Consider the following 24,694-nt stretch of genomic DNA (forward strand, 5'->3'; position numbering starts at 1 on the left):
GCGCGTGCGAGGCCGGGATCCAGTCAGGCAGCTGCGCGGGCAGCCCGGGGGCGGGGCGGGGCGGGCGGAGCCCAACGACCGGCCAGGGCGGCAGCGGGGTCCCGCGGCGGCAGATCCCGGTGAGCGGCCGCATCCCGGATCCCGCTGAGGGGGAGGCGGGTCTGGCTGAGGGGAGGGGACCGAGTCCCGCGGGAGCCTTGCCCGGGGGGGGCTGGATCCTAGCGGGGGGGGCTGAATCCCTGCACCTGGCGGGGGGAGGGGCGGATCCTTTCCCCGGGGGGGTGCTGGATCCCTGCACCTGGCGGGGGGGAGGGGCTGATCCCTGCACCTGGCGGGGGGGAGGGGCGGATCCCTGCCCCGGGGGGGGCGGGGACTGAACCAGCCTCCAGAGGCGAATACCCCGATCGCAGTGATGCGGGGGGAGGGGTGATCCTGGCTATAGGGTCCGGTCTGACCTACCAGATCCTGCCCATGGGCAGCCAGGCTGAGGGCAGCAGAACCGGGCACGTCCCTGGGAGTCAGGGCTCCTGGGGAGCCTCGGGGTGTTGAGCACATGCTGGGGGCTCAGCCCTGGCGACAGCCAGGTAGGTTCCTGGATACCAGCTCTGGGCGTGGGGAGACTCGGATGATCAGAGGGTTCCCCTCACCAGGCCTGTGTTCAGGGCACGGACCCCGACCTCATCCCCACCTGCAAAGTGCTGAGCTCCCCCGGGGCACTGTGCAAATAACTAATAATACAATAACCAGCCGAAATGTACCGGCCACCTGGAGCCGACCGTTCAGGCCTTGGTCTGGGGGAAAGAGCAGGAAGCCGAGGCTGCGGGAGGGCAGGTGAAATGCCGAGAGAGAAGAGGGAGCGGGGGAAGGACATGATCAGGCTGGAGGATAAAGAGGAGGAGTGTGGCTGCGGGATGCCAGATAGGCTGAGGGGTGAGATGAGGGAGGCTGGAGCGGAGGAGGCCCGGGGAAATGGGAGGGGTGACCTGGGTGAATCTGAGTGGAAGGGTTGGAATCTGGAGCTGGCACAGAGGGAGAACCAGGTGCCTGGATGAGAGGAGCTGGAGAAGGATGGGGAGCAGCGTGAGGAAAGACTGGGAACTGGGCAGCCAGAGATGGGGCTGGGATGTTGGAGGTCTCCCAAGAGAAGAGCCATGGGAAACATCTAGGTAGCACCATAGCATTTGAGCACCTTGCCTCTAATGTGTTTATCATTCCCCCACCCCCTGAGATAAAGAGGTATTTTCATCTCCATTTTTCACATGGAGGGACTGAAGCCCAGAGAGGCGACGACCTGGATATTCCAAGGTATTTTGGCACCTGACTTCCATTGAAACAAGACCTTTGAGGATCTGGGGCTCAGCGTCTTGTCAACATCACACAGGAGGTCTGTGGCAGAACAGGGACTTGAACCCAGGTCCCCCAACTCCTCGCTAGTGCCCTAACCATTGCACCATCCATCTTCTCAGCTGATATAGGCCTGAGGGGGAAAGGGAGGCTCAGGAGGTGAATTGAATATCCTCTAATGTGCCACTTTGCCCTGTCAGGCTGGCGTGCCCACCATGGAGAAATACCACGTGCTGGAGATGATTGGAGAGGGCTCCTTCGGGAGGGTGTACAAGGGGCGCCGGAAATATAGCGCCCAGGTGAGGAGAGATCCAGGGAGGGGCTCTCTGAGGAGGTGGGTGGGATGGGAATACAGCACCCAGGTGAGATGTGGGGAAAAGGACATATAGGGGAAACAAAACACAGGGCTGAAGAGTTCTTGGTATACAGCTCAGGGTTCTGTGACTGGGCCTCCAAGTCCAGGGTCTCTGACAATCATATGTGTGATCCTCACCAGATAGTTTCTCTGGTAGTTTCCACTGTACTTAAGGTTGCACAACAGTTTCCATTCTAATCCCCTGCTTTTACATGCTCAGCACTTTCTGGAACATTCCCCTTAGGGGCTGATACATTCTAGGCTTTGTTTGCACTTGATGGGGAAATTAATTTGTTTTAAATTTTCTGGTTATTTCTGAATTTGACAGCTTGATTCTCCCTGTACCTTTTAGACAGGTGCAGCAAAAGCAACCAACATCTGAAACTTGTTCTGTGCAGAATCTCACTGAGGTCTGGTACCTTGGTTTGGTCTAGATAAAAAATAGGTTTTGATTAACTCCTGACAATTTGCAGCTTAGTTACTGAGCCTGTGCAGCTGCAGCTGTCATGAATTCTACAGGTTCACACACTGATTTTGGAAAGGCCTTTCACCCCACCTTCATTTCTACTGGCACAACTGTTCACCCACTGTTTTGCCTACAATTCATTACAGATGCAGTTCGTGGCTCTTAGATGTCTGTTACCTGATTTGCAGCAGAAAAAGGCAGTTATATGACTAAGTGCTACAATTTGCACGAGTCAGTGTGTGCAAGATTCCACCCAGGAAACCTGAGGCAACTTTTAAAAATCAGAACCCCAGAGAAAGATGCAGCCTGCCCATGGGCAGACCTAGCTACACTCACGCTTTACAAAATTTCCCAGCACTGAATTGTCATACTTTTAAAATGACTGAAGTTTTTCAACCCTAGCTTGTTTTGTAGATCTTGCTGAGATCTACCAGTTAATCATGTTTGAAGAAAATCATTTCAAGATTTTAAAAGTTATGAACACTGAAACACAGGAAACTCTGGGATCCCCTTAATCCATGTCCAGTGCTAAGGTTACGTGCAGTTAGGGTGACCAGACGTCCTGATAAAATGGGGACCATCCTGATATTTAGGTGTTTGTCCCGTGTCCTGACTGATTTTTGGTCGGGACCCAATTTGTCCCGGTATTTAATTCTGCCAGCAGCACTCCCCTTTTTTATTTTTTTTTTCCCTCGCTGCTCCGCCGGCAGCACTCGGCTTTTTATTTTTTTTCTCTCTCTCGCTGCTCCCCTGGCAGCACTCGCTCCTCTCTCCCCCCCTGCTCTCAACTTTTTTTTGTTTGCTCTGCTAGCCCCACCTGCCCGCCTCTCATATGTCCCGATATTTTCTCCCTCATCTGCTCACCCTATGTGCAGTGGTAGGGGAGTGTAGACCTGGCCGTAGCCTTCCACTCTAGCAGTCACTACTTGATCCTTGCCTGACGGGGGCCTGGGTGGGAGCAGTGGTGGGTGCAGCTCCCAGCTTTGTCTGCTTTGGCAGGTGGTGGCGCTGAAGTTCATCCCCAAAGTCGGGCGATCGGAGAAGGAGCTGAAGAACCTGCAGCGGGAAATTGAGATCATGAGGGGGCTGCACCATCCCAACATCGTCCAGATGCTCGACAGCTTCGAGACCGACAAGGAGGTAAGAGGGCTTGTGTGAGGGTAGGGTGGCGCATGCATTGTCAGCTGCACAGGTTCTCCCAAGTAGCCGTAGCTGGGCCCTTCCCGCGGGGGCTAGAGATGGGCTGATACTTCCAGCGATGCCATCAGGACAGGTGGCCCTGGCTGGAAGGAGCAAGCATTGGCCTTTCCAGTGACTCTGCTGCATGTTTCTTGCCCCATCTGCCGGCGGCTGGGTTTGTGCCTTGCTGCACGGGTGAGTCCCGCGGTCAGACTGCACAGCTCTTGTCTCCCTCTGCTGGGTCCCCCAGTGATTCCCCTTCCCCAGGGCCCAGCAGGGTGTTTCCTTTGCCCTTTGGGCTAAATCCCGAGGCCTCACCCCAGAGTGCCACTAGGAGGCTGTCTGAGCAAAGGCTAAGTCCAGGTCTCTGGATCTGGCCAGATGTGCTAGAAACAGTATCCTCACCTGGTGCGTTTCCCAGCATCAATGCTCCAGCCACTGGACCCCATCCCCAGGGGTCTCCAGGACCCAGCTGGGGTTTGCACCTGCTCCCCGAGCTCCCACGATTCCTTCCTGCTGCCCCCCTGCAGGTGGTGGTGGTGACGGACTACGCGGAGGGGGAGCTTTTCCAGATCCTGGAAGATGATGGGAATCTGCCAGAGGAGCAGGTAACTGTGACACTGACGCATCAGGGCTAGTCGGAGTCATGTCAGGCCAGGGGCAGGAGGGTGGCAGGGGGCTCATGGTCCTGCAGGAAGTGCCGATGTTGCTGCTTCAGACAAGTGGATATCAGCTGGCTGGACACTGCTGAGGTTTTGGTCTGGGGCTGAGCCTCCAAAGGGGAAGGAATCGGAGCCCAGAGGCAGGGGCGGGAAGGCTCTGATTGGCCAAGCGGGAGAGAGAACTCACCTTTCACCTCGACGCGAGCTGGGTTCAAATCTAGCCTTAGGCTACAAGTGACATGAACTGGCTGCGTCTCAGCCCACTGCTCACCTGTGTCCAGGGCTGCAATAGGGATGAGGGGTGGGTCGGGATCAAAGGGCTATGGCAGAGCTCTGTGCCTGGGCGGGGAGCCCAAGACTGCGATAACCAGAGGCTGTTGGTCAGGATTGAGGGGCCCTGGCAGAGCTGGGTGTCTGAAAAGCCTTGGGCTATGGGTTGAGACAGAGGGACATCGGCAGAGCTGTGTGTGTGGACAGGGCTGGGCTAGCAGAGGGCTGTGGGTCAGGAGTGAGGGGCACCGGCAGAGCTGTGTGGGGGCCCAGGGCTGGGCTAGCAGGGGCTGCAGGTTGGGAGTGAGGGGCACCGGCAGAGCTGTGTAGGGGCCCAGGATTGGGCTAGCAGGGGCTGCGGGTCAGGAGTGAGGGGTGCCGGCAGAGCAGTCGGTGGGCCCAGGGCTGGGCTGGCAGGGGCTGCGGGTCGGGAGTGAGGGGCACTGGCAGAGCTGCGGGGGGCAGGGCTGGGCTGGCAGGGGCTGCGGGTCGGGAGTGAGGGACGCCAGCAGAGCAGTCGGTGGGCGCAGGGCTGGGCTGGCAGGGGCTGCGGGTTGGGAGTGAGGGGCGCCGGCAGAGCAGTGGGGGGGGCCCAGGGCTGGGCTGGCAGGGGCTGCGGGTCGGGAGTGAGGGGCGTCGGCAGAGCTGTGAAGGGGCCCAGGGCTGGGCTAGCAGGGGCTGCGGGTCGGGAGTGAGGAACGCCGGCAGAGCTGTGGTCAGGATGTAGACTCGGCCGCGGAGGCCTCAGGGTTGCGGTGTCTCTCAGGTTCAGGACATCGCCTCCCAGCTGGTCTCCGCCCTCTATTACCTGCACTCCCACCGGATCCTGCACCGTGACATGAAGCCCCAGAACATCCTGCTGGGCAAAGGGGGCGTCATCAAGCTCTGTGACTTCGGGTAGGTGCCCGAGGAACTCGCATGCCCTTGGCATCGGGAACGTTGGGGCATTCGAAGAGTTCCTGGGCTGGGGGCGGGGCTCTCAGAGGCAGAATTAAGGGGCTTCATCTTGTCCGGCAGGTTTGCTCGCGCCATGAGCATCAACACCATGGTGCTGACGTCCATCAAGGGCACCCCGCTGTACATGGCCCCTGAGCTGGTGCAGGAGAGGCCCTACGACCACACGGCCGACCTGTGGGCTGTGGGCTGCATCCTGTACGAGCTGGTCGTGGGGACGCCGCCCTTCTACACCAACAGCATCTTCCAGCTGGTCAGCCTCATCGTCAGGGACCCCATCAAGTGGCCCAAAGCCATGAGCCCTTCGTTCAAGGTAACGAGGAGGAGGGATGGGCAGGCCCCTGCATCCCACAGAGCCACTGTTGCCCCAGTTCCGGACAGCCCCCTCCCCTCCCATGGCTCCAACAGCCCCTCGTCAGGCAAGGTCACTGAACCCCCCTTTCCCCGGGGATGGCCAGTCCAGGCCAAATTCCTGCTTGGGAATCATGAGCGGTTCCACTGACTCCCCTTGCAAACTGGATTCTTCACTTCCTTCCCTGGTGAGCGGTGTTGGTGTGCACGGTTGGATGGCTGCGGGGGCTCACCACAGAGCTGGCTGCAAGGGGAGTCAGGGCCCTGCATGTTCTGTGTGTCGTTCAGTGCAGGATCTGCCTCCTGCTGCTGAATCGTCCTCTGGAATCTCAGCTTCCGTTTAAACAAATTGCTTCCAGGCCTTACGGTTGTGAAGAGCCAGCAACGCCTGCCTGAGTTTGTAGACAGCCTGAAGCAGCAGCTCTGAGGGACGTAGACTGGCCCATTAATCTCACGGGATGTTAACTCTGAAGCATAATGATGAGATCAAAGCTTTGAACTATTTCAGTCAGTTCAGCAGAAATATGGGGAGGGAGGGATAGCTCAATGGTTTGAGCACTGGCCTGCTAAACCCAGGGGTGTGAGTTCAATCCTTGAGGGAGCCACTTAGGGATCTGGGGCAAAATCAGTACTTGGTCCTGCTAGTGAAGGCAGCGGGCTGGACTCAATGACCCTTCAGGGTCCCTTCCAGTTCTAGGAGATAGGTCTATCTTCAGATTTTATTTTATTTTTATCCATTTCTGCCCACTATGCCACGCTCCCTTCCCAAAGCCAGGTATGGAACCCAGGAGTCCTGACTACCCATTAGGCTAGTGCACATGTCCAGCTCATTGTGTGCCAGCAAGAGCCAGCAACTTGATCATTGGCTGTTAGCTTCACTCCCTCTGGGGCACCTGGCAGTGGCCACTGTCGGTAGACAGATACTGGGCTGGATGGACCTTTGGTCTGACCCGGTACGGCCGTTCTTATGTTCTTAACTGTGGGGGCACAGAGAAGAGAGGAGTGTGACAATGGGTCTCTGTGCCCCTGGGCAGAGCTTCCTGCAAGGCCTGTTGATGAAGGACCCTCGCCAGCGCCTGTCGTGGCCGGAGCTCCTGTGCCATCCCTTCATCGCTGGACGGGTCACCAGTGAGTGCCCCCCCCCGTTCCTGCTGGACCGAGTGCAAAGCCACCATCACCACCCGCAGCCCGGCCACCCCCTCTGCCTCATCTCCCCTGGATGCAATGGGCAACTGCCTCGCCCGGCACTGTCTCCAAACGCCCCTTGAGACACCAACCCCCCAGCCCATGCCAGTCTCCAGAGTGCCCATGGGGTGGCCTGTCCCTTCCAGTCCCCGGTGCTTCCCCCACCCCCTGTTATGGTTGCTGTGGTCCCTGACTGGGCTCACCCCCCCACTCCCGGCAGTGATCGATGACACAGAGCAACACGGGATCGCGAACCCCTTCACCAGCAAGCTGCCCCCGGAGCTGCAGGCGCTGAAGGAGAAGCAGGCTCACTCGCTGGCCCCCAGGAGCGGCCAGTCCAAGATCCTGAGGAAGGCGCGGCAGAAGATGGCCGAGGAGGCCCGGAAGAAGGTGTGTGCCTGGTGTCCTGTGGGCTGGGCAGAGCCTGCACTGCAGCCGGGCTGAGCGCTCACTGGGACACACCGGGCCTAGGAGGGAACATGGCCAGGGGCTGGGCGAGAGACTGAGCAGGGCCCCTCCCCCTGAAGGTCCCCGAGGAAGTGGGAGGTGGTTGGGACAGTTACACGGGGAGGGCCCATGGGGGATCAGGAGTGAGATGGGAGTCTGGGGGGTTGGTCAGTTACATGGAGAGAGATCCCCTGATGACTGGGGGGAATGAGTGGGGACAGGAGCCCGAGGGATTGGTCAGTTACACAGATATGGCCCCAGGGGCTGGGTGACAGTCGGGGGGGGCGGGGGCTTGGTCAGTTACAGGGAGATGGGTGTCGGGCTTGTCAATTACAGGCAGCCCCCCCCTCCCCCCGAGAGGAGTGGAGGCAGGAGTCTGGGGGCTTGGTCAGTCACGGGGAGAGAGACTCCCCCATGATAGGGGACTGGAGGCAGGAGTCTGGGGGCTTGGTCAGTCACGGGGAGAGAGACCCCCTCCCCCATGATAGGGGGGTGGAGGCAGGACTCTGGGGCTTGGTTGGTCACAGGGAGAGACCCCTCCACCCCCATGATAGCGGGGTGGAGGCAGGAGTGTGGGGGCTTGGTCAGTTACACAGAGATCTAACCTGGCTGAAGCTCTTTGGTCTCTTCCAGGAGCAGCTGAAGGCAGACACGCCGTGTAAAAAGGAGGCAGCCAGAGGAGGTCTGGGGCACAAACCCAAAGCAGCCCCTGGGAAGGCCACTCTCAGGGCTGGGGAGCAGGCAGCCCGCGCTCCGGGATCCCCTCCTGGAGATAAGACCCAAGCCGTCCTGAGGGAGGAGCCCAATGAGGCAGAGTGGGAGACAACTGAGCCTCCCCCGACGCCACGGTGAGGGGCAGGTGTCGCGGCATGTGGGGGAGTCAGGCCCTGCACCCCCCCCTTCCTGCGATTCCCTGTCACTCTCAGCCAGCCAGTCACACAGACGGTTTATTAGCCGACAGGAACAGTCCCAAGCAGGACTTGTAGGTACAACCAGGACCCCTCAGCCAGGTTCTTTTGGGGGGCAAGGAGCTTAGACCCCAGACTTGGGGTTCCTGCCTCTTCCCAGCCAGCCCAGAACTGAAACCAAAAACCCCTCCAGCAGGCTCTGCCCCCTCCTTCTCTCCCCCTCTCCCCTTGTCCAGTTTCCTGGGTAAAGGTGTCGACTCACCCCAGCCCCCGTCCTGGCCCTCCCCTAAAGTCACCCCCTGCTCTCCCATCCCCCATGCAGACAGCCCCGGTAAAACTAAAGGACATTCCCAGGTCAATCCACCCCCCTCCCAACTGTGTCACAGCAGAGGTGCCCTCTGTGGGTTTCCGGGCGGGGCGGGGGGACTGGGCTGGGGGGCCCCCGTCAGCGAAAGGTCTCTAGCTGTACTCCTTCCTGGGCAGGGAGCACCGGATCACACAGGATTACGAGCGGGAGTTCCCGGATGTGGAGATGGGGGCTCCCGTGCCGGCGCGGGGCAGTGAGGTGGGGCCGCACGGCAGGCGCAGCATTGAGACCGTGGACCTGGAGAACGAGGTGAGACGTGACGGGGTGCGGGCTGGGGCCCTTGGGAGCTGGCGTGAGGGCGCTGGGGAGTCTGGGGCAGGCGTGGCCCCACTCCCCTCAGCCTGATGGTATCGAAGTGGCCGTCTCCCCTCTCTTGGGCCCTTTAACCTAGGAACTGGATAGTGACGACGAATGGCAGCAACTGATCGAGGCCACGGAACCCGCCACCATGCAGCTGAGCACGTCCCTGAGCCTTCTGGGGGACCCGGCCTTCCTGCAGCGCATCCGGGCCCGGCTCCAGCTCTCCAGCCAGCAGGCGAGTGGAGCCAGCCGGGGGGAGCGGGCTGGGGCCAGCAAGCAGCTGCAGCGGTTCCTTATTCCCGGCTCGCCCTTCAAGGAAGGGCTCGGGACTGGGAGGCAGGAGGTCTGAACTCGGTTGTCAGCCGTGTTACCTTGCGGGACCCAGGGAGGGAGGGGGATAGAGAGAGTGTGTGTCTGTGTCCCATGCCTCAGTTTCCCCATCTGCAGAATGGGGGAATCATGATTCTGACTCTCTTCCGTAAGTGCTTTGCGTAGGCATGGAGACAGGCGAAGGAAGCACCTAGGACACGGGAAGCCTTCCCCTCCCCCTGCATTGGTGCCCCTGGGGCACCTTCTCGGGGTCAGAGCCTGGGATGAGGGGAGCCCTGTGGCTGGCAGACATGCTGCCTATGCCAGTACCAGGGTGCCCCCATCACAGGTCCCTTCTCTGGCCTCTCCCTTCCCAGGTGCTGGAGGGGATGTTGGAGGGAGCGTCTCATCTCCGCCCTGCCCTCCGCGTCCTGGGCAACCTGCTTGCCACCGGCTGTGACTCAGAGCTTCTGTGCAGCTTCTGCCGGGCCGCGGATTTACCTCAGTTCCTGCTGCACATGCTCGGGCAAATGCTGCAGAGCGCCAGCAGCAGGCAGGTGGGTGTGCGCATGGCCCCCCCAGAGGCTAGTTCTGCCCGTGCTGAGACGTGCCAGGCCGCCGGGGCAAAAGGCGGTGGGGGGCTATTGCCCCCTGGAGGCTGTTCTGTCATCACGCTGCGTGAGCTCTCTGGAGGCCAGTTATGGCCCCGCTCCAGCGCTGGGTGTGCTCTCCGTTGCAAGCCCGTCAGAGGGGGAAGGGTCCTGTGGTGCCCCAGGTCCGGGCACTGCCAGCCGGTCAGAGTGGCGCTCCCTGGCACATGGGTTCTTTCCTGCTCCCACAGCAGCCCTGGTGCATCACGCTGCTGATGGACCTGGTTGGCGTGATAATGGCCTATTTCACCAGTGAGTCCCACCTGGAGCAGAGCCGGAGGAGGAGAAGGTAGAGTGGCCGCCGGCGGGGGGAGTGGCCTGTACTGGAACCGGAGTCTCTGAGAGGCACTACACTGAGATCCCCTCCCACCCTTCTCCCCACTAGCCCCACATGTGCCGGCTCCATCCTTGCATAGGGGGAGAGACCTGAATGTGGCCCCTCCACAGCATGGTGTCCTCCAGAGCTCTCAGAGCACTTGTGGAGGACAGTCAGGATCAGATGGGGAAACTGAGGCACGGAGGGATACCCCCGGATCCCACAGGGTAGCAGAACTGATGAGTTCAGACCTTCTGTCTCCCAGTCCTGAGGCCTCCCCACTGGGCCACGGCACCTCCGCTGGGGCTGACCTGCCCGTTAGCCAGATGCCTGCCTCCCTGGGCTGCCCTCCCCTCCCCCGGGGGCTCTGCGGTACGGGCGCAGCTGGCGGATCCCGTGGGGAGAGCTGGTCCCTTTGCCTGGTTAAGTGTGCAGTTCATTGGGTGACCCCTGGCCCCCCGTGCCTCGCCTCCACCAACACCCGCCTTCCCCAGCCTGCAGGTTTTCCACGAGGCGGCTGCCGGCTTCCTCTCCCTGCTGCCCAAGCTGCTGGCCCAGCCAACGGATGTCGAGACGAGGCTCGGCGAGCAGAGCAGCATGGTAAAGGTGCCCCTCCCGCTCCCCCGTGCTCACTCGCTGGGCACCACCCGGGCGCTCCTGTGGCCCTGCGTGCGGCCCCGTTCCCGTCCCCTCGCTCCTTCCTTGTGCCTCTCCCTGCCCCTCTGCCAGTCCTGCCCCGGAGGGTCAGTCCTGCGGGCTCCGGAGCCCCTCGCGGTCATGGCCCAGGATCATCCGGGAGCCCCTCCCCTCTCAGGCCTAGAGCCTCCGCCCACGGCCTCCCCTGCCCTGCCCTGCGGTGATGGCGGCTCTCTGGGTCTCTGCAGTGCTTCGCCCGGCTCTGTGAGCACATGGACGGCAGCAGCCCCTGTGTGTCAGGGCCCTTCTACGCCGGCCTGCTCGCCGAGCAGCGCCCCCTGCTGGACACGCTCCTCCAGGGGGCCACCATGGCGCAGCCCACCCTGGAAGGTAACGCTGCCCCCGCCCCTAGGATGAGTGAGGGGATATCCCCCCTGGTGGGGTAGCCCCACATCGGGCTAGAGGCTGGGCTTGCTCCGGCCCCACGGGCTGGCGAGTCCCAGCGAGCTGCAGTCACTGCCCACGGTTCTCTGGGCCTCACTTTAGTGCTGGGGAAAGTCAATGGCCGATGGCCCTGATCAGAGCCAGGGGTAGAACAGGCAGTTCCCCTCCCCAGCCCTGCTGGGGCCCCTCACTCCCGACCTGCAGCCCCCTGCCAGCCCAGCCCTGGTACCCCCTCCCCAGCCCTGCTGGGGCCCCTCACTCCCGACCTGCAGCCCCCTGCCAGCCCAGCCCTGGTATCCCCTCCCCAGCCCTGCCGGTGCCCCTCACTCCCAACCTGCAGCCCCCAGCTAGACCTGCCCTGGGCTCCCCTGCCTTCCCCCCCAGCTCTGCCGGTGCCCCTCACTCCCGACCCGCAGCCCCCTGCCAGCCCAGCCCTGGTATCCCCTCCCCAGCCCTGCTGGGACCCCTCACTCCCAACCTGCAGCCCCCAGCTAGCCCAGTTCTCTCCCCCTCCACCACCCCAGCTCTGCCGGTGCCCCTCACTCCTGACCTGCAGCCCCCTGCCAGCCCAGCCCTGGTATCCCCTCCCCAGCCCTGCTGGGGCCCCTCACTCCCGACCTGCAGCCCCCTGCCAGCCAAGCCCTGGGCTCCCCAGCTCTGTCAGTGCCCCTCACTCCCGACCCGCAGCCCCCTGCCAGCCCAGCCCTGCCCCTGCCCAGCTCGCCGGTGCCCCTCACTCCTGACCCGCAGCCCCTGTGCACTAATTTTCCAGCTGGGTCTCTCTCAGCAGCCCGATCTTTGTTCATAATTACGTGTCTTCTTTGATCTTTTGTCCCTGCCCAGAGCCAGCACGGGAGGTGAGAGCTGCACGGGAGCAGCGGGAGCGTGGGGCAGATGTCTTCACAGCAGCACTGGCCGCAGTCTGCAGTCTCCCCGTGCGGCGGAACGGGTGCCAGGAGGCCAAAAAGCAGGTCAGGAGCTCGGGCCGCGCACGGTTCCTTCCCGGCCCTGTGAGGCTGGAGGTGACGCTTCCCAGCGGGGTCGCTGCCACCACCCTGGCCTGATCCAGAGCACTTTACAGATGCTGCCCAGCGGACACTGGCGTGCAGGCACCTCTGGGGTGGAAAGTGGCAGGTGTCTAACAGCGCCCAGCAGTGCCACCCAGCAGCTCAGCACAGGGAGTAAAGGAGGCTCCCGTAGCCAGTGGAACACACGGGGGAATTTGAGGAGGGAAAATGCGATTAGCCCCACGGGGGTCTGAGCAGGACGCTGGGTAAAGACCCCGACTGAGGCGCAGAGACAGCGAGAGAGGGTCTTAACAGTCCTGGGCGGGCTGGGCCACGGAGTTACACTTTCTTCAAAAGAGAAGGCGGCATTCCTCCAGGGCCGTGCTGGGCATTGGGCCAGCGCTGAGTGCTAGGGAGAGCGCCCCCTACTGACCCCACCCTGCTCCCTGCAGCGCAGCGCCCCCTAGTGCCATGCTGGGACCAGCGCTGACAGCCAGGGGAGAGCGCCCCCTACTGACCCCACCCTGCAGCACACGCCCCCTAGTGCCATGCTGGGACCAGCACTGCCTGCCAGGGGAGAGCGCCCCCTACTGACCCACCCCACTCCCTGCAGCACACACCCCCTAGTGCCAGGGTGGGACCAGCACTGACTGGGAGGGGAGAGCGCCCCCTACTGACCCACCCTACCCCCTGCAGCACAGCACCCTAGTTCCATACTGGGACCAGCGCTGACTGCCAGGGGAGAGCGCCCACTACTGACCCCACCCTGCTCCCTGCAGCACAGCGCCCCCTAGTGCCATGCTGGGACCAGCGCTGACAGCCAGGGGAGAGCGCCCACTACTGACCCACCCTGCAGCACACGCCCCTAGTGCCATGCTGGGACCAGCACTGCCTGCCAGGGGAGAGCGCCCCCTACTGACCCACCCCACTCCCTGCAGCACATGCCCCCTAGTGCCGTGCTGGGACCAGCGCTGACAGCCAGGGGAGAGCGCCCACTACTGACCCCACCCTGCAGCACATGCCTCCAGTGCCATGCTGGGACCAGCACTGACTGCCAGGGGAGAGCGCCCCCTACTGACCCCACCCTGCAGCACACGCCCCTAGTGCCATGCTGGGACCAGCACTGCCTGCCAGGGGAGAGCGCCCCCTACTGACCCACCCCACTACCTGCAGCACACACCCCCTAGTGCCGTGCTGGGACCAGCACTGACTGCCAGGGGAGAGCGCCCCCTACTGACCCCACCCTGCAGCACACACCTCCAGTGCCATGCTGGGACCAGCACTGCCTGCCAGGGGAGAGCGCCCCCTACTGACCCACCCCACTACCTGCAGCACACACCCCCTAGTGCCGTGCTGGGACCAGCACTGACTGCCAGGGGAGAGCGACCCCTACTGACCCACCCTACCCCCTGCAGCACAGCACCCTAGTTCCATACTGGGACCAGTACCGACTGCCAGAGGAGAGCGCCCCCTACTGACCCACCCCACTCCCTGCAGCACACGCCCCCTAGTGCCGTGCTGGGACCAGCACTGCCTGCCAGGGCAGAGCGCCCCCTACCGAGTGCCTGCAGCGCAGTGCCCCCTAGCGCCAGGCTCTGGCTCAGAGGCAGGAGCGCCCCATGCTGAAGCAGCCCCCAGCTCCCTGCGGCAGGTGCCCCCTACCACTTCGGTCGCTAGCGGGTCTCTGGGTCTGTGATCCTCCTGGCTGCTTTTCCCGCAGGTGGCCCAGCAGGTGGCAGAGAAGCTGGCGGAGGAAAACAGCCGGCTGTTAGCGAGGCTGCTGGCGGGACTCGAGCGCCCGGCCTGCTCCCTGAACGTGCTGAAGGTAACGGGTCCCGCACTGACCCCGCCGTGCCTCCATTGCCCCTCGGTGGGGTCAGTGGCATGGGGCAGTGGGTGGCGTGGCCCCCAGCCGTGCTCCCACAGCGCGGCACCCACGGGCACCAGTCATGCCAGATGGTAATGGGCCCGCTGCTGTCATGGGGGCAGACCTTGGCCCTCCTGCCTTCTGCCCGCTGGGTCCCTTGGGGCCTGCCTGCGATGTGGGGTCACCATGAAACCGAGCCCACCGCGGCCTGCAGTGTGGGCATGGGTCTCTGTTCCCCTCCCGGGGGCAGGACACCTCCTCCCCCTTCTCCTTTCCTAGCTGGGCTCCCTGCTCTGTGTCCCCCCCGCGCTGACCTCTGCTCTCCCTTTGGCCCCCAGGTCCTGTATTCCTGCTGCCACGCCAGTAGAAGCCTGTGCCGGCTCCTGGCAAAGGGGCAGCAGGTGCCGAGCTCCCTGGTGCGGCTGCTGAAGGGCGAGGTACGTCCCTCTCGCCCCACGGAGACCCCCAGGGGGTGGGGGAGAGAGGGACGTGGGGCCCTAGTGGTGCAGAATGAGCAGAGAGGACTGTACCAAGAATCATGGGGGGGTAAGGTGGGGGGAAGAGGAAAGGGGCCTGGGAGAGGGAGGTTAGCCAGGGCCTGGCAGGGGAGGAGTTGGGTCCAGTTTAGTGAGAGGAGGGGGAGGGAGGGTGGAGGTAACTGGGAGAGGAACCATTGTCCCAGGTTGGCCTCTGGTCTGAGCAGGCCAGTGATTCAGTGGTGCCCACCCTGGCTGTCTTTGCCCTCCTGCCCAGCGCCCGCCCAGGTCTCTGCCCCCTGCCCTGAGCTCTCTCCCTTTGCAGGTCCCGATGGGGGAGCAGCTGCGGCTGGCAGCCTGCGAGATGTCGCTGCACCTGCTGGCCCTGCTCACCCTCCAGCTGCAGGCTCTCCCTCCCCGGTAAGCGTGTCTGCCCCCACCCCGCACCCAGCCTGGGCAGGGACACTGGCCAGTCAGCGCCTGCGGGGGGGTGAGCTGGGGGGGCGTCGGTCTAGTCTACTCCACATGCCCCCTCCCCAGTGGCTGGTGGCCGTGGCGAGATCTGCTCCTAGCTGGGATCCCCGCCGGGGCAGGGCTGTGGTTAGTGCTGGACCTCCGCGTGGGCAGAGCGTTTCAGGCTCTGGCTTTGTGGCTGCAGCGCCGACCCCAGCGGGGCGATAGGGGGCCCTGGGCTGCGGGGAACAGGATGTGGGGCTCAGTACAGACCCCAGTGCGGCACTAGGGGGCGCTGGGCTGCTGCGGTACCATTTGAAGCCCTTAGTCTCCGGGCTTTTCCCAAGAAGCAGGCTCTGGACTCTCCTGCCCTGGCTTCATTCCGCCCCCCCCGAAAGTTCCCGGCGGTTTGTTGACTTACGGGCTCTTGTGTCACCGTGTTGCTGTGTACCGGGACCCAGCTGCTGCCTTGCTTCCCAGAGGTGGCTGCCTTTCCGTGCTGGGGGAAGTGATTGCTGTCTGTGAGCAGTTTGCCCAGCTCTGTAGGGCCTGCTGGGGTGAGTCAGTCCCCGGCAGGGAGCGATTTCCCAGCTTCTCCTGATGCCTGGGTTTGGGTCGCTGTGTTTCAGGGTGGACCTGGTGGTGAGCACTGCTGCTGAGCTCTTCACCCAATCGGCTGTCGTCTCCCTCGTGGTGAGTCCGTCCCCCTGGCACAGCCCCTCCCAACTGGCTCCTATCCCGGGAGGGCTTGAAACGGCCTAACCCCCATCTGTGTATGGGCAGAGCCCTGCATCTCTGCCTAACCCTTCCCAATCGGGGAGCTGGCTGCTGTTGGACTGTTCCTCCACTCGAGCGGAGACGTTCACAGTCAGATCCCCACAGGCGGAGGGGAGGGGGTCAGTCTGACTGTTCCTACACCCAGGGCGAGATGCTCACAGTCAGATCCCCATGGGCAGGGGGCAAGGAGTCAGTCTGACTGTTCCTAAATCCAGGGGAGATGCTCACAGTCAGATCCCCATGGGCAGGGGGCAAGGGGTCAGTCTGACTGTTCCTAGATCCGGGGGAGACACTCACAGTCAGATCCCTATGGGCAGGGGGAGGGGGTCAGTCTGGGGGAGACACTCACAGACACTCTGGGGGAGACACTCACAGTCAGATCCCTGGGGACAAGGGATAGGGGGTCAATCTGACTGTTCCTACACTCAAGGCGAGATGCTCACAGTCAGATCCCCATGGGCTGAGGATGGGGGTCAGTCTGACTGTTCCTATACCCAGGGCGAGATGCTCACAGTCAGATCCCCATGGGTGGGAACTAGGGGGTCAGTCTGACTGTTCCTACATCCAGGGCAAGATACTCACAGTCAGATTCCTGTGAGCGTGGGTAGGGGATCAGTCTGACTGTTCCTACACCCAAGGCGAGATGCTCACAGTCAGATCCCCATGGGCAGGGGATGGGGGTCAGTCTGACTGTTCCTACACCTGGGGCGAGATGCTCACAGTCAGATCCCCATGGGCAGGGGATGGGGGTCAGTCTGACTGTTCCTACACCTGGGGCGAGATGCTCACAGCCAGATCCCCATGGGCAGGGGAAGGCATGCCGGAGGAAGGGTGTGGCCAGCTGTGTGTATCCCCGGACTGTACAGTGCTGAGCTCCCCCCTCCCCTGCAGAGCGCCGCGGGATTCCTGCTGGCTCAGCTCGGCCAGCACGGTGCAGCCATCAAGGTGGGGCATGAGGAGGCCATGTCGGCCATGACGAATGCACTCATCGCGCCTGCTGAGGTAAGAGGCGACCAGCCAGGGAGCTGCCCCGTGGGAGGGCACGGCCAGGAACCCCCAGTGCACCCCAGCGAGGGGACGGACAGGCTGGGACGCCCTGACCAGGCCACCTGCGGCTCAGCACGAATCCAGCCCGGCCCGTCTGATGCCGTGGGAGCGATTGGAACTGCCCAGTTCTAGAGCCCCATGCCCAGCGCTGACCTGGGCCCCTCCTGCCCCACTTCTCTTCCAGCTGCACCTGCCCCTACCCCTGGGCGCCGGCCTCTACGATGGATTCCTGCTTCTCCTGCTGCAGCTCCTCGCCCAGGTACCTCGCTGCCTGGGTGGATCTGGCACCGGGACTGCCTTGGTGGGAGGGCAGCTGCTGGGGGTTGGGGGGGTGGTCCAGGTTCAAACCAGGTGTCCCAGATCCACACGCTCGGGGTTACGCCCCCAGCTGTGGATCGGTCTCTTGGTGCAGCCCCTTCTGTGTGCCAGACCCCCGTAAGGTCTCACTCCTTCTCCAGGGTCAGCCCCGTGGCCTCCTGCTTCACCCCGTGAGCGCTGCTGAGTGGGGACAGAGTGCCACCCACTCCACAGGGATGAGTGCACCTCACTGAGCATTCACAGTGACTTGCCCAGCACTGTCTCGACAGGCCACAGAGAGAAGTGAAGGATAATCCCTAGCCCGCTCTGGTCAGCCCAGAGCCCAGCTAACTGCAGCAAACCCCATAGGTCCCAGGCGAGAGCCCTGACTCCTTCCTGCCACTAGCCCTGATTCCCCCCCCCTCCCCGCCGCATCCCTTCCCAGTCCTTTGTTCTCCAGCTGAAGGGCATGGCTCTGCTTCCCTGCTGAGAGGTGGGAAAATCCGTTTCCCTCTGGGTTGCTGGCTGTCAATGGCCTGGGGATGGCTTCACGGATTCTGCATTGATGGGGGGTCAGCCAGTCCTTACATGCCATTCATACCTGTCTCTTAGCTTGCCCTGCGACCAAACGGTCCTTCCCCCCGATGGGGTAACAGCGCAAATGGGGGGAAACTGAGGCACACACGGGCTTCCTGAAAATGTAACAGGAATGTCTGGATGCCCATGACTGAGCAGGAATGACTGAGCTGGGGGGAAGTGTGAGGAGAACACATGGGAGTGGCCAGCTGACAGGAGGCTTCCTAGCTGAGGGGGGAGCGGAGAGCAATGGGTATTAGCTGTCACCAGTTTAAATCCAGCCCGGCTGCTCTGCTCACATGGGGCAGGCACCTTGTCTCCTGCTGTGGCTGTTAGGAGCCAGGCTCTTCCTTGCAAAGGGGACTGTGAAAGCAGCTGGAAATGAGGGGCCAGCCCCACCGTGCCTCCTCCACAGAGCTGCCTGCCACAGAGGAGCTGGAGAGGGAGCAGGAGCTGCCTGCAGGGACTGGAGCCACCCCTGGGTGCGGAGCTGCCAGCCCCCAGCGGGAGAGGAACGGCCCCGGGAGTGGTGCAGTGCCAGAGGAGAGAAGTGAGACCAGAAGACAGAACGCCCAGCAGGCTGACAGCTCCATTCCCAAAGCGAGCCGTGATCTGGGGGTCTCCCTGAGGGGGCGCTTGGTGCTTCTCACCTCAAGGCCCTTTAAGTTGGCACCAGCTGGGCCCCCGACTCCCTGGCCCTGGGACTTGCCCGGGGAGCAGCTGCTGGAGAGGAGAGCCGGCTGTTACGTGATTGCAGGTGGGAGGGGAGGCGGGGGCTGGCCCGTCAGGGGGCGTGTGTGCCCGTGACGCCAGCTCTATTGTGATGTGGCCTTGGAAGAGTCTGAGCCCCTGGGGTCCAGTCTGGTGAGGTGCTGACACCCCACCCTGGCTCCCCCGGGACCAGCCCTTATTCAGTGGGCATGCGAGCTGCCTACAGGGCTCTGGCTTTGGCCCTTGGGTGGTGGCGAGGGTCGAGGGTGCTCCGCCTTGCGTGGCGCGGCCCACCAACCGGCGTTCTCCCTCTGCCAGGGCGACGCGGTGACCGTGCGGGGCTTTGCCGGCTCGGAGCTGTGGAATGTCGCCTGGCACCGTTTTGCCATGATGCTTCGCCTGGCCACCGCCGAGCCAGTGATGGAGGGCGAGACGCCGCAGCCAGGCCAGCCCGCTCCAGAGCCAGACTGGACCCTCGTCTCCCCTCAAGGTAAGGAGGGAGGAATGTCACCTTCACCGGTGGCCTAAGACTACATGTCCCAGAATGCCCTCTGGCTGGCAAATATCCCCCACATCTGGGAGCTGGTACGGGGGTACTTCGTGCAGGATCCCACAAGGGCTGGAACCTGCTTCCTTCACGCAGGGCAGCTCTTCACATGAGCTTCTGGAGATGTGGGAAGCAAATATTCCTCACTTGCTAATCCCCATGGAGACAACTGAGATGAATGGATTCCCTCAGCCTGGAGCTCCGGCCCGCCCGACCCCATTAGCATGGTGTCACAGAGTCGCCGGGCGATGCTCTGGAACTGCTCCCCACCAAGCCAGGCAGGACTCTGGGGAGCCTCCTCTCCCTCGGAGCAGACTGTCTGCAGGGCAAGAAGCTCACACGGCTTCACCTCCTGGGTCTCTCCTTGGAGCATTCAGCATCCTCTGCCCCTCCATGCGCTTCCCACACCGAGTCCACCCCAGCGGGGTCCTGGGGAAGCCACCAGGTCCTGCACCCCCACTTTGCAGTCAGACGTGACTCTTAGCCAGCCAGTAACACAGAGGTTTATTCGATGACAGGAACAGGGTCTAAAACAGAGCTTGTAGGTACAGAGAACAAGACCCCTCAGCCGGGTCCATTCTGGGGCCCAGTGAGGCAGACCCCCACATCTGAACTGCAAAACCCCCTCCAGCCCCTCCTCCTCTGCTGAGTTCCTTTCCCAGGCCAGGAGGTCACCTGATCTCTTTGGTCACCTTTAGCATCCCCTTGCAGGGGGCGGGAGGGAAGGGCCCCGGCCATTAGTTGCCAGGGAGACAGCATGTCAGTGAATTATGCACACTGGCCTTTACACCACCACCTAGAGACTTAAGAAATGCACAGGGGAAACTGAGGCACCCACACGGTATTCAGAGGAAACATTAAGAACAGTCCCACTTCGTCACACGTGGCTCCTGTGGCAGGTTCCTTTGAAGACTCATACGTGTGCCCAGATGCAGCCTGGCTGGTGAATTTTTGAAGGGTGAGGAACGTGAGGAAGGACAGCCCAGTGGTTAGCCTGGCGCTCAGGAGACCTGAGTTCCATTCCCAGCTCCACCACAGACTGAGATTGTCACTTAGTCTGTCTGGGCCTCAGTTTCCCAGCTGCCCAATGGGGATGACGGCCCTGCCTCCCAGGAGGCTGTGAGGTGCTCAGATACCCCAGTGATGCGGGGGTGGCGATAGGTGCCTTAGCTGGAACTTCAGTTGAAGGTTTGTGTCTCGGTGTGGAGCCGTTCGTGTGCCACCCGATCTGCCCAAGCATCTTCTGCCTCTCTCTTGGGTTCAGCCCTTCCCTCAGGCAGCGGAAGTCTGGTCTCTTGGTTTATTAGTAGCTAGATTATACCCAGCACCCCCTCACCAGGTTTCTAAAGCCCCCTCGGCATCCTGGGACGTTAACATGGCCTTATGAGGCCAAGGCTGGTGCTTGGCGACCAAGGTGATGGGTGCCTTAGACATCCAGATTGATTTGAAGATGGCAGCCCATCTTCCTGGGCAGCGACCTCAGCTACAGAGCCAGTGAGCCGCAGGGGCCAGTGACTGAGCCGGCCTACGCCAGGTCCTCAGTTCCTGCCAAGGTGGGGCTGGTGTCCCTGCCCGTGCTGGGAGGCAGCAGCCGTCAGGCTGGGAGCTGGCAGGAGAGGAACAGGGAAGCTGCTCTGGAGAGGAGGGGACAGCTGAGCCCGGAGGGCACAGACCCCTGGGTGGATTGCTTGCCGTACAGCAGGCCTCTCTCCAGGAGATCACATTCAGGGTCACTTGGACACTGGGACGTAGCCTGCCTCAGATCCATTCCCAGGCAGCTCTCCTGGATCCTCCCAGCTCGACGGACGCTTCACTGGCTCTGCCTGGTCTCGGGCAGGAGGAGTGGAGACCTGATCGCAGGAGCGCTCCCCACTCTGCCTCATGCTTGCGAGGCAAGATGGAGCGGACTGGCTGCCCCAGAACCCCCCCAGCACCGGGATGCGGAGCTGAGGGGGGACAGGACTCATTGCTCACCCCTCGTTTCATCTGTCCCCTGCAGGCACCATGCTCTTCCTCAGCCTGGCCCTCTTCGTCTTCACCCGAGAGCCTCACCAGTGCCTTCCTCAGCTTGCCCACCCCGACAGCGTCATCATGGCAACCTTCCCCAAGCTGCTGTCCCTCGACTTCCTGAGTCACCTGGCGCAGACGTGAGTTCCAGCCAGTCAGGAGCTTGGCTGGGCGGGACGTGGCTGGCCGGCGGTGCCACGGGGAACTGGGCTCCAGAGAACACGCTAACTCGGAGAGGTGCAGAGAAGTGTCCTAGAAAACCTGCCTCAAAGAGCCCAATGTCTGGAGCTTGTCAAAGAGACGGTTACAGGGCGACTTGATCAGTCTCTAAGTAGCTACATAGGGAACAAATATGTGAGAACAGGCTCGTCAGTCTAGCAGAGAAAGGGTTAACGCAGTCCAGTGGCTGGAACTGAAGCTACACTGGAAAGCAACATGGACCACCGGAACAACTTCCCGGGGTGGTGAGAGATTTGCCGTCACTGGTGGGTTTTCCACCAAGACTAGGTGTTTCTCGAAACGCTCTGCTCTAGGAGCGATTGGGGGGCAGGTCTCTGGCCTGGGTTTCACAGTGATCTCTGCTGGCCTTGGAACTAGACCTCTAAGGGTCGCTGAGACACAACTTGCCCTGGTGGCTTGTGCATGCCTGCTGCAGATGGCCACACTCAGATAGCCGGCACAGTATGGACCCATGGGCCATTTGTGCCCTGAGGAACAGCACAACCACTCAGACCTCCCCACTGGGCCTAGAATTGTGGGGCTCATCTATCTGATCCTCTCTGACCCCTCAACCCCAGGCAGGTGGGGGAGGACGGTGACCCTGAGCTGGTCTCAGCTGTGGTGCTCCAGGCCTGCCAGCTGCTCTGCTTCCCCTTCTCCTTGGACGTGGACACTGAGACCTCCAGGTGGGTCATGAAGGCCCTGAGAGACACCGAGATCCCCGCCCATCTCCTCCAGGTACCCAGGAATGCTCCCTTCCTCTCATTGCTTGGGCTCTGGAGCTGTGATGAATAGGCCCCAGGCTATCTGGACTTTTTCTCTGCCCACCCCACCTCTCTTGCTCCCCACATGCCAAGCAGAACCATGGAGACCTCCCCTCCCATTTCTGCCTCTTGTCTATGGTGTCTGTCTCCATTAGACCGTCCATTCGCACCGCCCTGGCCCATTCGAGTCATCTCAGCAGCTGCCATCTCTCCTCATCCTAGGTCTGCTGCCACCATCTGCCCTTGTCAGAGACCACGCTTCCCATTAGCCTCCTGTGCCACCTCGTCCTGTCTGACAAGCAGGTCATCGACCAGTTGGTGGGGGTGGCTGCTGTCTCGGACCGCGCCATCGCCTTCCTGTCGGCCATCTTGCTTTCGGACAGCCCTCTCCTCACGATGGACCTCCTGTCCCTCCTGACCCACGTGGCCCGGGCCTGTCCCGCTCACCTGCCTTTCCTCCAGAAGATCCTGGGCGGCTCGGACTCGGCCTACCAGCTGCTAAGCCACCTGCTGTGCCACCAGGAGCACCCGATACGCGCCAAGGCCTGCAGCCTGGTGGGCAACCTGCTGCGGCATGGCCAGGACTTCCCCCGGGCGCTGCGGAGCCAGGCGGGCCTGCTGGAGCGTCTGCTGGAGCGCCTGTCGGACCCGGACGAGAGCGTGCGCAGGTCGGCCAGCTTCGCGGTGGGCAACGCTGCCTACCAGAACGGCTCCCTCCCGCACGCCCTGGGGAAAGCTGTGCCCGGCGTGGTGAGGCTTTTAAGCGACCCCCAGGCCAAAACCCGGTGTAATGCCGCCTCCACTCTGGGGAACTTGGGCAGGCAGACAGCAGAACTGGGGGACGTGCTGATCCAGAACAGAGCCCCCCATCTCCTGCTGGACGTGGCCTGCCATGACTCCCAGCCAGCTGTGCAGGAGGCAGCTCTGATCGCACTGCGGTCCATCAGCCAGCAGCCAAAGATACATCAGGTCAGGAGTGCCTTGTCAGATTTCTGGGTGGGGGGCCTGAATTTCAGCAGGGGTCCATCCCCCTCCCCAGCCAGGTCTGTCCCCTGCGGTTCCCTCCCCACCCCTGCCTCACTCTGGGCCCAGCCACTTGCAGGGCTTGGGGGGCACCAGCCTATTGTTAAGGGGCGGCAGTGTGGGCTTCTGCACCGTGCCTGCGCCCCACATGCTGATCGCTCACTCAGAGTCACTGTAGCTCCAGGAGACTGCAGTGATGGGGCACGGAGCCCGGGGCATCTCACTGCCACCATCTGGGAATTCCTGGCTCTCTCCCCATGGGGAGTCCTGTCTTGTGCCCCTGGGGCAGGGAAGGTGGATGGCAGTCTTATGCCCCGGGGGGCGCAACCTAAATGATGCTCCTGCACCAGGTGCCATCCAGCATCCCTCTGCATCCAGAGTCCTCAGGCCCATCCCTCCATCTTCTCATCCTGATTCTGTGAAGAGCTCTGAGCTCCACATGTCACCTAGGAAGCTGGACTTTAGGCCTTGAGACGTGTGCAGACCAATGGGCAAAGAGGGTAGATGGGGCAGGGCCCCCTGGCAGGGAATGCGGCTAAGGCAATGCTCAGTGCAGCTCTGTGATGAGTGTCGTCTCCGTTGGGTTCCAGGTGCTCGTGTCTCTCAAGGCCAGCGAGAAGCTGCTGGCACTTTCCGTCAGCGAAGCTCAGACCAGTTCCTATGGGAGCCCCCGACCATCTTCAGCGCATCACTGCAAGAAGCTGATCCACCTTCTGCGCCCAACACACAGTGCCTGAGAACAGCAGGTCTCTGCTCTGGGAGAGACCATTCCGCCCGCCTCTTGAGGACGACACTTAGTGCCCGAACTCTGTCCAGAAACAGAGGCCACCACCCCCATCTCCTGAGACCAACGCAGTGCCTGAGCTTGGAGTCGGGGGAGACCACCCTGACAACAGCTGGTCAAGAAACATATCTGATAAAGACAGAGATGGGTGAAATACGGTGTGTGTGAGAGAGAACCTGGAACAATTCCTCCTCTTGATCCAGACCTCCGCACCCCTCTTTGCCAGTCCTGAGAAAGATCATGCCAGCAACTCCCTTTCCTGTCCTTTCATAGAGATCTCTCCAACCCAAATGTGGTGCCCCCCAAACTTCCTCAGGGACAGACGTTGGTTAATGCCTTATCTTGTACTATCTCCACCCCTACCACACTTCATTCCAACCCTGTTTCCAGGCTGAATCCAACCAACCAGGTCTAGCTTCTACTTAGAGGTTCTTCTGACTCCAAGCGCCTTCCGGGGAAGGAGCCTCCAAACCTAAAGAACCCAGCTTTCAAAAAGGGGTCTCATGCTTACTGAGCTGTGCCTTATGGTCACCGAGGCTGAGCCATGCAGGGGATCCAGCCCCAAGATCCAGTGTGCCTTTGGCCTCTCCCCATCTCAGTCTCTCTCCCACCAGAGAATTGCCCCATTTTTCCCCATCCTCCTCGAATGAGCTCCAGCAAGATCAGATTTAATTGAACCAGATCCTGGATGGACTAAACCCAACACGAAGCCTTGATGGTTCAGGCACTCTTTCCAGGACACAGTCCACATACATACTTTCACCCTGCACTTCCAGAGTTTAACTGCAGGGTCCAGGTGATACAAGCCAGACTCAGCATCAGATTCCCAGCAGAGTTGGAGCTCATGGTGTGTCCAGGATTCTGTTCACAGCTGCTGACGGCTTCTCTTCTGTGGTGTGGTTGGGGATTGTTTCCCTGGCTCAGCTTCATGAAGACGGGTTCACTTCTCCTGTTATTCCTGGAGTGTGTGGTGGGGATTCTACTCTGTGACTCTGA

The 24,694-nt window shown here is 61.9% G+C and overlaps 1 protein-coding gene across 2 annotated transcripts; it reads left to right on the forward strand.

The window, feature by feature from the left end:
- The first annotated feature begins 68 nt into the window (after positions 1-68).
- STK36 (serine/threonine kinase 36) lies at positions 69-23,745 on the forward strand. 2 transcript variants are annotated; one of them, XM_030580123.1, is made up of 28 exons: positions 69-119; positions 1,545-1,643; positions 3,165-3,305; positions 3,875-3,952; positions 5,043-5,173; positions 5,294-5,543; positions 6,616-6,709; positions 6,987-7,156; positions 7,847-8,061; positions 8,605-8,737; positions 8,880-9,023; positions 9,475-9,654; positions 9,939-10,036; positions 10,558-10,663; positions 10,948-11,089; positions 11,987-12,114; positions 13,871-13,975; positions 14,356-14,454; positions 14,819-14,913; positions 15,576-15,639; positions 16,615-16,725; positions 16,955-17,029; positions 18,059-18,193; positions 18,673-18,844; positions 20,901-21,048; positions 21,706-21,865; positions 22,114-22,860; positions 23,505-23,745. In XM_030580123.1, exons 2-28 carry the CDS (start codon positions 1,560-1,562, stop codon positions 23,649-23,651), a joined length of 4,152 nt encoding a protein of 1,383 aa, XP_030435983.1. In that variant the 5' UTR covers positions 69-119; positions 1,545-1,559; the 3' UTR covers positions 23,652-23,745. The 2 variants fall into 2 exon arrangements, with proteins under 2 accessions (XP_030435983.1, XP_030435984.1); XM_030580124.1 differs by lacking the exons at positions 69-119; positions 18,059-18,193 and adding an exon at positions 374-1,384.
- The last annotated feature ends 949 nt before the right edge of the window (positions 23,746-24,694 follow it).

The sequence above is a fragment of the Gopherus evgoodei genome, chromosome 11 (genome assembly GCF_007399415.2).
Source record: "Gopherus evgoodei ecotype Sinaloan lineage chromosome 11, rGopEvg1_v1.p, whole genome shotgun sequence".
NCBI classification, from domain to species: domain Eukaryota; kingdom Metazoa; phylum Chordata; order Testudines; family Testudinidae; genus Gopherus; species Gopherus evgoodei.